The sequence below is a fragment of the Bos indicus genome, chromosome 17 (genome assembly GCF_029378745.1).
Source record: "Bos indicus isolate NIAB-ARS_2022 breed Sahiwal x Tharparkar chromosome 17, NIAB-ARS_B.indTharparkar_mat_pri_1.0, whole genome shotgun sequence".
In the NCBI taxonomy this organism is placed as follows: Eukaryota; Metazoa; Chordata; class Mammalia; order Artiodactyla; family Bovidae; genus Bos; species Bos indicus.
Genome location: NC_091776.1, coordinates 7,321,866 through 7,339,746, shown reverse-complemented (window position 1 = coordinate 7,339,746; position 17,881 = coordinate 7,321,866). Strand labels below are relative to the sequence as shown.

Sequence of the window (17,881 nt, the reverse complement as noted above, 5' to 3'; positions counted from 1 at the left end):
TATTCCTTTGTCAGCACAAAAAGCAATTATTTCACAAAATCTCTTATAATATAAAAATGGATACTCCTACAATTAAATGCACTAAATCAAAAAAACTATATTTTTATGTCTCTATATAGTGGATATGGACATTTATGGACAGATGGTAATGAAAATGACTCTTTTGCTTTGGTTCTGAACTCCCCTCCCCTTCTGACTTTTAATATAACAAAATAAAAAAAGCAAAATTACTATTGGTCCTTTAGTGGGGCATTAAAATACCTTATTTATCACATACAGAGATAAGTTATAAAGGCATTAGTTAAAACAGCATTTTACACATCCAGCAAAACTACTTGGAAAGTTCCTTAGAAACAGCTGTAACATACAAATAAGATTCAATTTTAATAAAAGATTCTGTTTAGCTGGCAAGTAATAACTGCATTTTGCTGATACCATTTCATTGGATTCTCATAATGAAAAAATTCATAGGGCCTACTTCAAAAAAATTGTTTTGAAGGCTTTCTTCTGGCCACGTAAGACTGTTAGTGGGATAGAGAACAAAGATAGGGGTCAGTGAACAGCCCTTTGGCAAGAAGCGCAGGACACGCCAACGGGGCGGGAGCGCTTGCCCAGTCCAGTGACAGCAGAGGAGAGGAATACAACCTCGGCAGGAAAATCCAAACAGCCTCCCACCTTTCACCATTACAGCCTGTTCCATCCAGAAGTGAACATGCTCCTGGCCCACAATCCATCCAACTACTCACTGCACCTTAAAAGAGCCCACAAAAAGCCCCCCAAGCACAAAGCCTCTTAAGCTATGTGCTCACACAGAAGTTCAAACTGGAGGACTGAGTTTACAGAAAAGAAGGGAGTTCTTCTAGATGTCGAGAAAGGGTCTATATTTATTTTGTGAAGCAAATTTTATATTTTAACAACTTAATGAAAAATGAGATTTTTACTTTTCCACACATAAAATTCAAATAAAGGAGAGACAGTGGGATGTAACAGCCTGAGAAGTAAAGAGCTGTCCAGTCTTCACTATTGACCTACTGCGTGGTCCATTGCACAAGTCAAATACAGTCCTCATTTTTATTAGCCAAGAGAGTTCTTCGGTTCCAGTGAAACACACAGGGTTTTAGAACAAATTCAGCACCCAAATGTAAGTAAGACTTTCCTTTTTTCGTTTTCTCTAAAGAACTCCCCTCTCCTCCCCCCACACCCCGAAAAAACAAGAAAACATTTCTCTATCTATTATTCCTCACAGTCAGTGGGGCACCAGGGAACTTCTGCTATCTGGGCCACATCTGGCTGCTCATGGCTGTGCCTGCTCCTGAGTCTGTGGTCAGCTGCCTGGTGTGAGCTGGCCTCAGCTCGCACAGCTCAGCCATCCTCCATGTGTCAGTCTTGACCCCCCAGCTAGTTAACTAGGGCATGTTCTCAAAGGAGGTCAAAGGGAAGCAAAAGCAGAAACATGCAGGTGCTTTTTCAAACTTCTATTTTGTTTTGAGTTTACTAACCAACTCTTTTTTCTCCTCTACTGGCCTCCTTTTTCTTTTTTTCTTAAATTGTGGTAAAATATTCATAACATGAAATTTATCATTTTAACCACTTTTACGTGTACAGTTCAGTGGCATTAAGTACACTCAGGTTGTCAGGCAACCATCACCACCTATCTCCAGAACTTGTTTCATTTTGCAAAACTGAGACTCTACACTCACTAAAGAAGTCTCCATTCCTTATAACACTCGACTCTTCTAAATGCCTCATATGAGTGAAATCATACAATAGTTGTCCTTTTGTGAATGTCTTGTTTCACGTAGCATGATGTCTTCAAGGTTCATCCACATTGCAGCACGTGTCACAGGTCCCTCCCTGGTTAAGGGTGAACAATATTCCCCTGTATATGTGTACCACCTTCTGTTTATCCACTAATTCATCAATGGATACTTGGACTGCTATCATCTTTTGGTTACTGTAAGTAATAATTCCATAAATATGAAAATGGGTATACAAATACCTCTTCAAGTCTCACCTTTTCTCTTGGGTACATACTCAAAACTGGAATAGCTGGGGTCTTCCCTGTGGCTCAGGGGTAAAGAATCTGCCTGCCAATGCAGGAGATGCGAGTACCATCCCTGATCTGGGAGGATCCTACTTGCTATGGAGCAACTAAGCCCCTGCGGTAAACAACTGACCCTGTGCTCCAGAGCCTAGGTGCCACAGCTACTGGAGCCCGTGCTTTGCAACAAGAGAAGTCACGGCACGTGGGAAACCTGCGCCCCGCACCCAGAGGACGGCCACCGCTCACCGCAACTGCAGAGACGTCCGCGCAGCAACAGAGACCCAGCACAGTCAAAAGTAAGTGAAATCATATTTAAAAAGCGGACTAACTGGATCTTAAGGTAATTCCATTTTTCTTATTTTGAAGGAACTGCCATACTTTTTTCCACATCAGATTTACAAGTTTACATTCCTACCAGCAGTGCACATGGGTTCCAATTACTCCAAATCTTTACCAATACTTGTTATGTTAGGTTTATTTATTTTTTAATTAAAGCCATAGTACTGGGTGTGAAGTGGTATCTCACTGTGGTTTTGATACACATTTTCTAAACATCAAGTAGTGTTTGAACACCTTCTCATCTGCTCATTGGCTATCACTATAACTTCTTTGAAGAACTGCCGAGTAAAACTCCTCACCAATTTTTGAATCGGATTGTTTCCGTTTTGTTCTATATTCTACATACTCATCCTAGAACCAAAACAATAAGGTTTTCTTTTGAAAATAAAAACTCTCCTTTAAAAGTGAAACAGGAGATATACAAACTTCTACAACTTCTTACCACAAGCACAGAAAACTAGCCAATCTGATCACATGGATTACGGTCTTGTCTAACACAATGAAACTAAGCCATAATATGTGGAGCCACCCAAGACGGATGGGTCATGGTGGAGAGGTCTGCCAAAATGTGGTCCACTGGGGAAGGAAATGGCAAACCACTTCAGTATTCTTGCCTTGCAAACCCCATGAACAGTATGAAAAGGCAAAAAGATAGGATACTGAAAGATGAACTCCCAGGTCAGGAGATGCCCAATATGCTACTGGAGATCAGTGGAGAAATAACTCCAGAAAGAATGAAGGGATGGAGCCAAAGCAAAAACAACACCCAGCTGTGGTTGTGACTGGTGATAGAAGCAAGGTCTGATGCTGTAAAGAGAGGTACTGCATAGGAACCTGGAATGTTAGGTCCATGAATCAAGGCAAATTGGAAGTGGTCAAACAGGAGATGGCAAGACTGAACTTCAACATTTTAGGAATCAGTGAACTAAAAAGGACTGGAATGGGTGAATTTAACTCAGATGACCATTATATCTACTACTGTGGGCAGGAATCCTTTAGAAGAAATGGTGTAGCCATCACAGTCAACAAGAGAGTCCGAAATGCAGTACTTAGATGCAATCTCAAAAACGACAGAATGATCTCTGTTCGTTTCCAAGGCAAACCAATCAGTATCACAGTAATCCAAGTCTATGCCCCGATCAGTAATGCTGAAGAAGCTGAAGTTGAATGGTTCTATGAAGACCTACAAGACCTTCTAGAACTAACACCCAAAAAAGATGTCCTTTTCATTATAGGGGACTGGAATGCAAAAGTAGGAAGTAAAGAAACATCTGGAGTAACAGGCAAATTTGGCCTTAGAGTACAGAATGAAGCAGGGCAAAGGCTAATAGAGTTTTGCCAAGAGAATGTAGTGGTCATAGCAAACACCCTCTTCCAACAACAAAAGAGAAGACTTTACACATGGACATCACCAGATGGTCAATACCAAAATCAGACTGATTACATTCTTTGCAGCCAAAGTTGGAGAAGCTCTATACAGTCAGCAAAATCAACAGTGGGAGCTGACTGTGGCTCAGATCATGAACTCCTTATAGCCAAATTCAGACATAAGTTGAAGAAAGTGGGGAAAACCACTAGACCATTCAGATACGACCTAAATCGAATCCCTTATGATTATACAGTGGAAGTGAAAATTAGATTTAAGGGACAATATCTGATTGACAGAGTGCCTGATGAACTATGGACGGAGGTTCGTGACATTGTACAGGAGACAGGGATCAAGACCATCTCCTAGAAAAAGAAATGCAAAAAAGCAAAATGGCTGTCTGAGGAGGCCTTACAAATAGCTGTGAAAAGAAGAGAAGAGAAAAGCAAAGGAGAAAAGGAAAGATATACCCGTTTGAATGCAGAGTTCCAAAGAATAGCAAGGAGAGATAAGAAAGCCTTCTTCAGCGATCAATGCAAAGCAATAGATGAAAACAACAGAATGGGAAAGACTAAAGATCTCTTCAAGAAAACTGGAGATACCAAGGGAACATTTCATGCAAAGATGGGCTCAATAAAGGAAATAATGGTATGGACCTACAGAAGCAGAAGATATTAAGAAGAGGTGGCAAGAATACACAGAAGAACTGTACAAAAAAGATCTTCACGACCCAGATAATCACGATGGTGTGATCACTCACCTAGAGACAGACATCCTGGAATGCAAAGTCAAGTGGGCCTTAGGAAGCATCACTATGAACAAAGCTAGTGGAGGTGATGGAATTCCAGTTGAGCTCTTTCAAATCCTGAAAGATGATGCTGTGAAAGTGCTGCACTGTAGTGGCCACAGGACTGGAAAAGGTCAGTTTTCATTCCAATCCCAAAGAAAGGCAATGCCAAAGAATGCTCAAACTACCTCACAAGTGCATTCATCTCACACGCTAGTCAAGAAATTCTCAAAATTCTCCAAGCCAGGCCTCAACAGTACATGAACCGTGAACTTCCAAATGTTCACGCTGGTTTCAGAAAAGGCAGAGGAACCAGAGATCAAATTGCCAACATCCACTGGATCATCAAAAAAATGAGAGATTTCCAGAAAAACATCTATTTCTGCTTTATTGATTATGCCAAAGCCTTTGACTGTGTGGATCACAATAAACTGTGGGAAATTCTGGAAGAGATGGGAATACCAGACCACCTCCCTGCTTCTTGAGAAATCTGTATGCAGATCAGAAAGCAACAGTTAGAACTGGACATGGAACAACAGACTGGTTCCAAATAGGAAAAGGAGTACGTCAAGGCTGTGTACTGTCACCCTGCTTATTTAACTTATACGCAGAGTACATCATGAGAAACACTGGGCTAGAAGAAACACAAGCTTCAATCAAGATTGCCGGGAGAAATATCAGTCACCTCAGATATGCAGATGACACTAGCTTTATGGCAGAAAGTGAAGAAGAACTAAAGAGCCTCTTGATGAAAGTTAAAGAGGAGAGTGAAAAAGTTGGCTTAAAGCTCAAGATTCAGAAAACTAAGATCATGGCATCTGGTCCCATCACTTCATGGCAAATAGATGGGGAAACAGTGGAAACAGTGGCTGACTTTATTTTCATGCGCTCCAAAACCACTGCAGATGGTGACTGCAGCCATGAAAAGACGCTTACTCCTTGAAAGGAAAGTTATGACCAACCTAGACAGCCTATTAAAAAGCAGAGACATTACTTTGCCAACAAAGGTCTGTCTAGTCAAGGCTATGGTTTTTCCAGTAGTCATGTACGGATGTGAGAGTTGGACTGTGAAGAAAGCTGAGTGCTGAAGAATTGATGGTTTTGAACTGTGGTGTTGTTGAGAGTCCCTTGGACTGCAAGGAGATCCAACCAGTCCATCCTAAAGGAAATCAGTCCTGGGTGTTCACTGGATTGACTGATGTTGAAGCTTAAACTCCAATACTTTGGCCACCTGATGCGAAGAGCTGACTTATTTGAAAAGACCCTGATGCTAGGAAAAATTGAGGGCAGGAGGAGAAGGGGACAACAGAGGATGAGATGGCTGGATGGCATCACCAACTTAATGGACATGAGTTTGGGTAAGCTCCAGGAGTTGGTGATGGACAGGAAGGCCTGGCATGCTGCAGTTCATGGGGTCACAAAGAGTTGGACACAACTGAACGACTGAACCAAACTGAACAATTTCTTAGTTCTAAGTACTATACCTAAATACTAAGTTCATTTGAAAAGATCCTGATGCTGGGACAGATTGAGGGCAGGAGGAGAAGGGGACGATAGAGGATGAGATGGTTTGATGGCATCACTGAATCGATGGACATGGGTTTGGGTAGACTCTGGGAGTTGGTGATGGACAGGGAGGCCTGGAGTGCTGCAGTTCATGGAGTCATAAAGAGCTGGACACGACTGAGCGATTGAACTGAAGTGAACTGAAGTACTATACCAGGCACCAAAAATAGAGAAATTAAAAGAACTAAATCTTTCTATTCAATCATTTCCCTTAATAGGAAACACAGAGAAGAACATGTAAAATTATAATAAATTATGTAATGCATTAGAAAAGAAGAATATAGAGAGTACTGCGCAAGTACAAAATTTTTGATGATGGGAAAAGCAATAGCAAAGGCACCAAAGGTGAAAGAGAACATGAAGCAACATAGGATCAGATGACTACAGCAGAGACATGGGGCAGAGGCAGAGAGGTGCTGGTCAAACAGGCAAAGGCTAGGACCTACACACCACTGCTGTCATGACATGGGGCAGAGGCAGAGAGGTGCTGGTCAAACAGGCAAAGGCTAGGACCTACACACCACTGCTTGTCATGACATGGGGCAGAGGCAGAGAGGTGCTGGTCAAACAGGCAAAGGCTAGGACCTACACACCACTGCTTGTCATGACAAAAATCTTGACCTTCCTGCTGACACCCCTGGTGACTACTTCAACTAGACTGTGTAGAGAAGCAGACTATACCCTGTGGATACAGATGAAGTTACTCCCGGATATTCCTAATATTGTCAAGCCAGGACAAGAGGGTACACCTGAGACAGGCAAAGAAGGGAACACTCTTCCTTCGACATCAAAAAAGGGGAAATCCTTGGATTCTGCGTGGAGGACATGGATACTGTGAGTAAATTAGAGCCTATCTTGTGGTAATCTGTGGAGAGTAGGCAGTGATTCTCAGACTGAGACTATAAATTGCTTAGAGCCTGTACTTCTGATGTGATTGGGTACTCAGTAAAGCTTTACTTAAATACTTCACTAGAGCCTAAAACAGATTTAAAAGAGTTAAGGGAAGGGACTATGTACAATCTTAGAAAGAAGAAGTCTCATGTTCTGAGAACTCCAGAGTGACCTAGAAGGATAAGGGAGCAACAGGGGCTCGGGGAACAGGCAGGGGAAAGGCAGCAAAGAACCTCCAGGTTAGATCTGTAGAATATATAAACATTCTTCAGGTATTGGTAGAAATTTCTAAGAGTTTTAGGAAAAAGACTGGACTTTCCGACCGTCTGAACAGATGGGAGCAGGGGTACAGTGTTCCTTTTACATTAAAGGAATATTTTTCGCTTCTAAACTTTTCATGCTCCTAAATTTAACTGGAGGAATCAGTTTCAACTCATGAAGTACTTCATCTTAGTTTTTCTTTCCTAGATCTTTCGGAAGGGGCTAGAAACAAAGACAAATCAAGCAGCAACCCTGAAATAGGAAATGGCAACCCACTCCGGTACTCGTACCTGCAAAATCCCATGGACAGAGGAGCCTGACAGGCTACAGTCACAGAGTCGAACACAACTGCGTGATGAGCATGTACCTGCGACAAGGACAGTGGGCCCAACTGTGTGTTTCACAAACATTTCCCTGGAAAAGGACTCCCACTAGGGCTCCTTAAAGAAATAAATGATACTAAATATGAGAACTGGGCCAGAAAATGTGAGGGTTAAGACTAAAGCACCTTGTTATATCAGAGATCATGGAAGTTTTCAGACTACTAAGACTGTATCAAAACAATGCAGGAACAACTTGAAGAAACTCCCTGTGATCAAAGCAGGAACAAGTGATCATCAATGAAAACACTAACTGCAGTGGGTTGAAACATCAAAACCACTTCAGTTTTGTGTACAAATTCATAAAGATAAATATTTTTAAATTAGGTTTCTTTGGAGGGTGCTGGGAACCAATTCATTGTTTTAAAAACTGATATATATAAAGAAATGTTTATCCTGCCTTTCCAATGTTATGTACCATTGAAAAACTTAATAACAGATGAAGGGATGTCATCTCTTTAGAAAATGGTCCCAAATAATACATGAAATAAAAGTGATAGAATTTAAATACCATGATTTTGCAATGCCTACTGAACTAATGAGTTCTGGCATTAAACATGACAAAAGAAAAGTAAATTAGAGGGGTTTCCTGCTGGCGCAGTGATGAAGAATCCGCCTGCTAATGCAGGAGGCATAGGTTCCATCCCTCATTCGAAGATCCCACATGCTGTGGGGCAACTAAGCCCAAGCACCAAAACCCTTCTCCCTGTGCTCCAGAGCCTGGGAGCCACAACGACCGAGCCCGTGTGCTTGAGCTACTGAGGCGCTTGTGCCCTAGAGCTCGTGCTGCACAAGAGACGCCCCTGCAATGAGAAGCCCAGGAACCAGGAAAAGAGCAGCGCCCACTTTCCGCAACTAGAGAAAAGCGTACGCAGCAACGAGGACTCAGCACAGCCACAGTAAATAAAATTATAAAAATAGCAAATTATATATTACATGTCCTTTGACAGAAGAGTGCAAAAGTTTCCTATGAAGCAGTTTTGCTAAAAAAAACCTAATCTGAATTCTATAAACCTCTGGAATCAACTACCAATTTACAAGGAATATAGGAGACAATGAAACCTGTAGATTATGCCACACAGATGCAATAAGCAAAATCCACACTATGAAAAAATCTACAAGACAATATACTTCTTCAACTAAAAAATCGGGGGGGGGGGGGAAATAGATGAAAGAGAATTCCACAGAATAAACAGACTTAAATGCAATGTGTGGTTCTTGTTGGATCCTGACTGGAATAAACAAACTAAATACAATTTTGAAAGCCTACTGGCTATTTGATGATATTAAGAAAGTATTGTTAATATTTTTAAGTTTACTAATGGGATTATGGTTGTGCTCTGCAAAGTTTTTAAAAGTATATACTGAAATATTTATGAATGGAATGATATGCTGTCTGAAATTTGCTTCAAAGTAATATGGGAAAGGGGAGAGAAAATGAGAGTAAAGATAAAATAAGAGGAACTACAAGGTGATAATTAGTGAAGTACAGTGATTGATACATGAGAATGCACCTGTTTTGTCTACTTATTATTATTCTGTTTGGTCTCCTTTTGCATATGCTTGGAATTCTCCATTATAAAAAGTTAAAAAGAAAAAAAGAGGCATATAACCTCATTTTGTAATAAAAAATGATTCAGGGTATTCCATTTATTGATAATTTATGACCAAAAAGGAAAATTCTTAATGATACTTTAAGATATGAGAAAGGTTTATATAATAACCATTGTGTATCAATATATGTGGTAAATTAGGGGTTGTTTTTATTTTCTTATGTATGTATTTCACATTTTAAAATGTAATACAGTTAAAATTAACTTTTTAGAACTTGGAGGAAATGTCATGTATATTTTATTATTTAATTCACTTAATACATTTATTGTACTTAATAATACACACTCTCTACTTGGCAAGAGGGAAATAATGGTAAACAATGACACAAGAAGAACCAAAACAACTAGGTAAAAGAATATGTGAAATGCAGGTCATTTCAGATGCTTTGACAGAGGAAGGGATCAGTAACAGTCTCTATGAGGTAGTGGTCCTGAAGGGCTGAGAGGGTCAGCCATTCACAGAGCAGAGACGAATGTTCAAGGCAGAGGAAGCAAAGTATGGAGGTAAGAAAGAAGCATTCTGTAGTCAATGATAAGCCAAGAAAGGTTTAAGTACTGAATTTGTGGAATTCAAAATTTAATTGCCATCAAGGTTATCATGCATATTAAATTTCTCTTTTAAATTTGAGAATAATGAAAATACATTTAAAAGATAAATATATTAAAGTTATATTAAAAAGTTTTTTAAGGTGTTGTGAAAATAAAGATAATCAGATTTCTTTTTATATGCAAGATAATATATAATATTTTACACATAGTATTTCAGATGAACTAAGAAATTACCTTGGACAAATCTCTGAAGTTACTTGGCAAAGTAAGATCCAGTTCTTCCGATTCATAATTAGTAATGACCCATGGAAACACAGGATACTGATTTAAGTCATTGTAAGTCCGTCCTAGAAGAGAGAAAAAAGTCATTCTTAATTTAGAATAGTAAGATGATAAACATTCTGGAATATATTTTATTAAAAATAACAAGAACAACAATTTCTGAGTGCCAAACACTGTTCCCAGTGCTATCATTTATTCATTATTTCATTTAATTTTCACAATAACTCTATGAAAATAGGATCACCCCATTTTATAAATAGAAAAGTGAGGCACAAAAGTTTATGTAACTTGCCCCAAATCATGGAACTCGCAATGGTTGAACTATATTTAAATCTAGATGCTCTGTACCCATGCTAATGTTCTTATAAATTCCACAGCTATTTGTATTAATTGAAACAAAAATAATCTTCACTAAGAATTTAAAAAACAATTTCCTATCACATAAGAGTTTTTCAAAACCAGAATCCTTTCTCTGCCATTAATTAACTAACCAATCAACCAACCAACTAATAAACCAAGTTCAAGTGACCTAACCCCTGTGGGCATTCATTAGTCACCTGTAAAATGATGAGGTTATTCTAAATAACTCTGAAATTCCTGTGAAAGCTTTCAAATTCTATGCCCCTTTGAATATAATTCATGGCATCATCGAGGCTGCTTATTTAATTCCCAAATGATGCCACACAATCTTCTATGCTTCTTCTAAATCAAAGACATTCAATGACACATTCGGGTCTATTAACAATATGAATAAAGCAAAGGGTGAGGTAGCCCATCCATGTAGAAACAGCAGCTTTCTGAATATCACCACTTTAGGGAGGCAGGCTCAGTAGGTGACATCACTGTTTCCAAAGTAAAAACACTGCCCCCACCATTTTATTAGTCTATAACCTATATTTAGCTAGATTTAATGTGAACAAACTTTTATGGCTAACATATAAGGGAGATAAATATATTAATATTGCTTGAATTCCTTTTTTACAGTGTATTCTATCCCCTTCTTTCTTTCCCAGTTCTCAAATATATACGGATGTCATATCAACATACAGCTGAGTATTACACTAGCTCTCCACACAGATTCTCGGTATCTAAGCCTTCCTCATGATTTGATGTTTTTAGCATTTTATTTCATTCTATTCATCATAAGCTTGAGGCCTGGAAACAGTCTTACAAAATATGAATAATAAGATAATTTTAATTCAGATGTAATTATCACACTTCATATTTTTGTCAGTTTTAATTTCTCCCAGAAAAAAATAAATGAACTTAGTAGCAAAAAGCAGCTTATTTTGATATCCCTTTTCTCTTGCATTTTTCTCTCCTTCTGATTGAGATCTTATCATCAGTAAACAATAAAATACTTTTGTTATCCTATATGCTTAAAAAATCAAGTTTATTGTACCTACAATAAAAGAGTACATACCTGCTCATTGTCAACAGACTCTTGCTAATTAAGTTAAATTCAATATATAACTACTGAATGCCTGTGCTTAGTCACTCAGTCGTGTCCAACTCTTTGTAATCCTATGGACTGTAGCCCAGCAGGCTCCTCTGTCCAGGGGGATTCCCCAGACAAGAATACTGGAATGAGTTGCCATGCCCTCCTCCAGGAGATCTTTCCAGCCCAGGTAAGATCCAGGTCTCCCACACTGCAGGCAGATTCTTTACCATCTGAGCCACCAGGGAAGCCCAAGAATACTGGAGTGGGTAGCCTATCCCTTCTACAGGGGAACTTCCCAACCCAGGAATTGAACCGGGGTCTCCTGAATCGTAGGCAGATTCTTTACCATCTGAGCCACCAGCAAAGCCCAATCTACACCTAAGGTTCTCATTTAATCTCCAACCATTCAGTCCTTAAACTCTTTTGTTTATTTTGAAAATGAACTCCTATAAAGTAACTTGTAGGTTCTGAGATGCTAAAGCCTAAGGCATGACCTGTATTCATTCTGAATTCCCCCTCACCTCTGAATCACATTTGATACAGAGGCCTACACTTTTCCCTCTCCCTCTCCCGTTGTGTCTCAAGCCATTTGTTTCAACTTAGTTCTCCTACTAAATCTACAATTTCTGGGATCACTGATCCTCTTCTCTTCCTTAACAACTTTCCTCTTTCTTTTTGTCCTGCTCAAGAGCAGGCCCCAGACCTTATCTCACTGCTTTCTGCATCATCTGGCTTGGTAATCTCATCTCTATCTCTTGGTGATTAGTCTCTATGCAGATGAAACCCAATGTCTTTCTCTAAGTTCCAAATGCCTTCTATACTTCAGCATCTCTTTTTGATATATTGTATGCCTTGCTAGCACAGTAAAATCATCATCTTTCTCTAGATCAAATTTTTTCCTTCTTTTTCCTTTAATAGCCCCACGGTTTCCCCAATGATTTAGAACAGAAGCCTGGAAGTCTTTTCTGACACTTTCTTCTCATTTACTCTCAGCATTCAGTCCTCTGGATGGCAGATGGTTTGTACCTTGTAAATTCTTGTGTTATCTAATCCTTTGTTTTAATTCCTACTGTCACCTCTCTAATGCAGGCCCTCATTACTTTTTATGTGCAACTGCCTCCTAACTTTTGCTCTCTACCGAGACTCCCTGCACCCTTCTTTATCCTTCATACGGCTTCCAACTTTTCATACAGCTCTGATATTGCTCATTTGTTCAGAAACTGTCAAAAACTTCCCTGTGAATTGACTGCTAATTCCTCAAATTGAGAGAAAATCTTTCATAATGAATGTCTCCACACAATCTTTTTAGTTTTCATTTTCATCATACCTTTATGAATATATGTACACACACAGTATACTAATAATCATTCTTTAGCTATATTTCATTTTTTCCTCATCTTTGTATGTTGCTTATGCTTTCAGCTTTACATAGAATGACTCCATTCATATGCATACTCCAAATAATCTAATAGCACAATTAATAACTTATCATTTGAAATAAATCAACATATGGGCTTAAATTACCTGCTATTGTGTTGAGAAACATCAAGTACTCAAAGTTTGAAATCTCCCTGTGCTGCCATCGCTGGGTCATATTAGAAGCTTTAAAAAGTTGACGTGGACTAGCTAATGAGATACGCCTGCAAGAAAAAGAATTTGATGTGGAATCAATTTAAACTTAAGATTAGTTATATCAATAATAAATCATGACTTCTGGGCTCATTCGAATTGATGTATTTATATTAATGAACACTAGAGGCGTTTCAATCTACAATTAATGCTTAAACAAATGATTTGGATGAGCCACAGGTCTATTATCCATGTTCTATTCATTAAGGTAAGCTGTCATTACAAAACCATTATAATAGCTAGCTCTATAAATTGATTAATAACAGTATGATTAATAATTCACTGCTTTACTGGTATAAGAGCTATTATAGTTACTAAAAAATACATATAAAAGTGTATACACATCTTTATCAGTTTTTATAGTCATCTCTTAAAGAAAACATATTTGTACATTATTAATTTAAACATCATGTTTTTCATACCTATTGTAACAGAGGAAAGAGGATTCACTCTTCAGGTATCTATTCATCGGTTGGGATAAAGGTAAGAGAAACTATTTTTTTATATACCCTAACAATATACCAAGTTTTCTATTTTCTTAATGTAATATAAATACAAAAGGACATAACTGACCAACACTAAGTAGCAGTGGGAAATAGGTGGCAGGATTAAATACATTTGGAGCCCAGAATCTCAGAGAAGTATGCTGTCCTAGTTCTTCCTACCACTAAGGACAAGATACCTATTTTTTTTCAAGCTTAATTTACAAAGGTGTAATTTACATACCATAAAATTTATGCATGTAAGTGTACTATTCAATGCGTTTAAAGTAAATGTCTAGAGTTGTGCGATTATCACCACAATGTATTTTGGAACGTTTTAATCACCACAAAAAGTCGCCTTGTGCCTATCTAGAACTAACGCTTAATTCTACCCCTTGCTCTAGGCAACTATCAATCTGCTTCCATCTGTATGAACTTGCCTTTTCTGAACATTTCAGACAAATGGAATCAGACATCATGTTACCTTTTGCATTAGGCTTCTTTCACTAACCATAATGTATTTCAGATTCATCACTGTGGCAGCATGTATAAGCAGTTCATTTCTTTTGATTGCTAAGTAGTATTCCACTGTATGAATACAGAACACACCACATTTTAAAAATTCATTCACCAACTGATGGACATTTAAATTATTTCACTTTTTAGCTTTTATGAAAAATGCTACTAGGAACATTCATGTATATGTCTTTGATAAACATATGGTTGTATTTCTTTGGGGTAGATTACTAGGAGTGAAACTGCTGGGCTGTACGCTGACTTTAACTTTATGAGAAACTGCCAAATGGTTTTCCATTATACATTCCAACAAACAATGCATGATGTTTGAACTTTTCCACATCTCTGCCAAAACTTACTATTGTAGGTAGTTTTGATTATAGCCATACTAGTGAGTATAAACTGATATCATTTTAATGTACACTGTTGAATTTCTTTTCATGTGCTACTTAGCCATTTACTTTCTTTGAGGAAATTACTATCAGATCTTTTCTTCATTAACTGGGGGGCTTCTTTCATCCTATATTGAGTTGTAAAAGGTCTCTATACATTCTGGATGCAGTTCCTTTACTAGATATATGATGCACAAAAATTTTCTCAGTCTGTGGCTTATCTTTTCATATATTTAAGTGATGCATTTAAAGCACAAACATTTTAAATTTTGATTAAATCCATTTTCTAATTCTTATGAACAGTGTGTTGACATTCATTTTCTTGCATGTGACTTTCCAATCATTACAGAAGTATTTATTTAAAGATTACCCTTTCCTCATTGAATTGTGTTGGCAACTTTGTTAAAAAGCAACTGACCATAAATGCAAGGGCTTATTTTATTTCTTTATTCTTAATGTAGTTTCATTAACTTATACGCCTATCATTGGATAAATAGCACACATTTTGATTATTGTGGCTTTATGCTAAGTTTTGAAATCAGATAGTTTAAGTTTTCAAATTTTGTTGTTTTTCAAAATTGTTCTGGCAAATCTAGATTCATTGTATTTCAGCTGAATTTCTCCCAAAAAGTGTACTAAATTTTGATAGGGATTGTATTAAATTTATAGATCTGAGGAGAATTGACATCTTTATACTGAACCTTCTGATCCATGAATATGGAACATTTCCATCTATCGACGTTGTCTTTAATTGCTAACAGCCGTTTGTTATGCATTTTTCATTGTAAAAACTGTACATGTCTTTGTCATCTAGGAAACAGACACTTCTAATCTGGAAGCCTTTGCCTTTCCCCTCCATCCCTTCCTTTCTTATCACACAGGCTGAAATCCCCAATGTAATTTTAATAGAAGTGGTGAGAATGGAAGACATTCTGGCTTTCCTGACAGTAGGGGCAAAGCATTCCGTCTTTAAACAGTAAGTACGGTGTAGTATGGGTGAAGTATGGGACTTTTTGGTGGCTGCTGCTTACCTGTTTATCCTGTATTCTATTAACTATGTGCATAATACTGATTTTCAGATTTAAACCAGTTTGAGTTCCTGTGATAAAACCCATATGGCTACCTTATAATCCTTTTTGTATACTGCTGGATTTGGTTTGGCAATATTTTATAAAGCATTTTTGTGTATGTTCATTAGGGTTATTAGTCTATAGTTTTTTCCTTGTGAAATCTTTGCCTGGCATTGATAATAGGGAAAAGATGGCCTCACAGAATGAGTTGGTAAGTGTTTCTTCTGTATCTTCTGAATGAGTTTGTGAAGGGTTGGTATTTTTCTAATTTATCTATTTAATAAGATTCATCAGTTAACCCATCTGGGCCTTGACTCTTCGGTAAGATTTTTGAATTCTAATCCAATGGATCTGTCACAGGTCTATTCAGAGTTTTAATTTCTTCTTGAGGAAGTTTTGGCAATTCTGACTGTCCAGGAACTTGTCCATCTCATCTCAATTGTCTTAATTTGTAAGCTGATATTTCCTGCTAATGTTTTTAATTTCTACACGATCAGCAGTCCAGTCCCTTCTTCCATTTCTGACTTTGCTAATTCATATTACCTCTTTTGTTCATAGTTAGGCAAAGTATGTCAATTTTATTGAGCTTTTCAAAAAATCAGCTTTGCAAAGTTCTAACCTGTTACATGTCCACAAATTCTTTGCTATTTTCTCTTTAAGAGAAGGAACTTGATTCTCCTGCCAAGGGGCCTGGGCTGTATTTAATAACTCTCCTGAAACAAATAAGATGTAGCAGAAATGATGGCTTGTGACTATCAAGAGCAGGTCATAAGAAGACACTGGGGCTTCTACCTCATTCTATCTGGGATCAATTGCTCAAAGTCATGAACTCACTCAAAAGCAGCCTATGGCGAAACAGGTTTGGCACAGACCAGAGTCCTACTGCCACAGGGCGTGGGAGTGTATCAGCTTACAAACTCCTCTAGCCCAGGATGACTACAACTCCTACTGATATTTTGGCTATTATCTGTTGATTCTATATCAGTTGTAGTTAAAAGAAGATACTAAATAAAAAACCTGATTAAACACTAATCAAAAACAGCCCAAATCAATACAAAATTAGGTATGTTAAAAGTAAACTGCAGGTTTCTACTGCTAATGCATTTCAATCAATATAAAAATTTCAGTGTTAAGTTTCTTCCTAGTTCTTAAATTAGCTAACTGAATTGATGAAAATTAACAACTACTAAGAAATAAAACAGGTAATGATCCTGCTTTTTAAATACAGACAACTGGCTAGCACACAGGAAAGAGCGATATAACCTGACACTCTTCCAATTCCCTGTACTGGGAGAGATGCTTTGGCATTTTAACATTCCTTTCACATAGTTATTAAGTTACTTTGAACAATATAAATGCTAGTTATTAACTCCACATGTATATACAAAATTAATATTTGAACTCTGATTTATCGGAGGTTAAAGATAAAAGTTTTAATTAAATATATTGCATGCAAAATCCTTAACATATGGATTTGATATTGAAATCAACAGAAAAAATTGAAACAAATATGACATAATAAAGCAAAGTCTAATCATTTTAATCAAAATGATAAAAAGTTTAATGATTTATTATACATATTAAGTGATGGTACATTTGAAAATGGGTATGAAATAAGCACTTCTGTAACTTAGGTATTTTAAACATGCAGAGCCTCTTTTTCACTGATCTTTGCTGGGATAAAACATAATATAATAACATCTACCAAACTTAAATGTATGGTTTAATAACTTTTGAATATACCTGTTTCTGTAACCAATCATCATAGAAACACTCCAAAAAGCTAAGTCCTTTGTCCTAGTTCCTGGTAACCAATGATCTGCTTTCTGTCACTATACGGTTTTGCTTCTATAACAGTCTCATATAGATAGAATCATATAATTTCACATTATTTCTCAATCACTTCATGTAAGGAGAATCATAGCCCATGACGGCCATGACGCCTGTAGCACACAGCTTTGTTTACTAATGATTCTGAGACTCATCCATGCTGCTGAACATGTCAGTGGTCAACTCCTTTTTATTCCTTTTGAAATTTGTTTTATATCTTTTAATTAGATAATAAAAGTAGTGCATCTACATTTTTATGAATTGGAAAAATAAAGATTTTGGAAGTAGATAAATTGAAACCTTAAATTCTATAATGTAGAGATAATTGCTGATATTTTTTAATTGAAGTGTAGTTGATATACAATATTGGGTTAGTTTCAGGTATATAGCAAAGCGATTCAGTTATACATATGTAAATATTTTTCATATTATTTTCCATTATA

General features: G+C 37.4%; 1 protein-coding gene and 1 long non-coding RNA gene across 9 annotated transcripts in view; one reads left to right on the top strand and one right to left on the bottom strand.

Annotated features, from left to right (window-relative positions):
• Positions 1-17,881, bottom strand: part of LRBA (LPS responsive beige-like anchor protein) — a 757,794-nt gene that overhangs the window by 200,893 nt on the left and 539,020 nt on the right. For all 8 annotated transcript variants that reach the window (XM_070770117.1, XM_070770116.1, XM_070770115.1 and 5 more), the window contains 2 exons: positions 13,044-13,159; positions 10,031-10,143 (listed from right to left, as the gene is read on the bottom strand). In XM_070770117.1, the coding sequence (XP_070626218.1) occupies positions 10,031-10,143; positions 13,044-13,159 (229 nt within the window). The remainder of the gene's footprint in view (positions 1-10,030; positions 10,144-13,043; positions 13,160-17,881) is intronic.
• On the top strand, positions 614-8,918 carry LOC139176818 (uncharacterized). Its single transcript, XR_011561286.1, has 3 exons — positions 614-1,141; positions 2,190-2,340; positions 7,462-8,918. It is a non-coding gene; the product is annotated as an uncharacterized lncRNA (long non-coding RNA).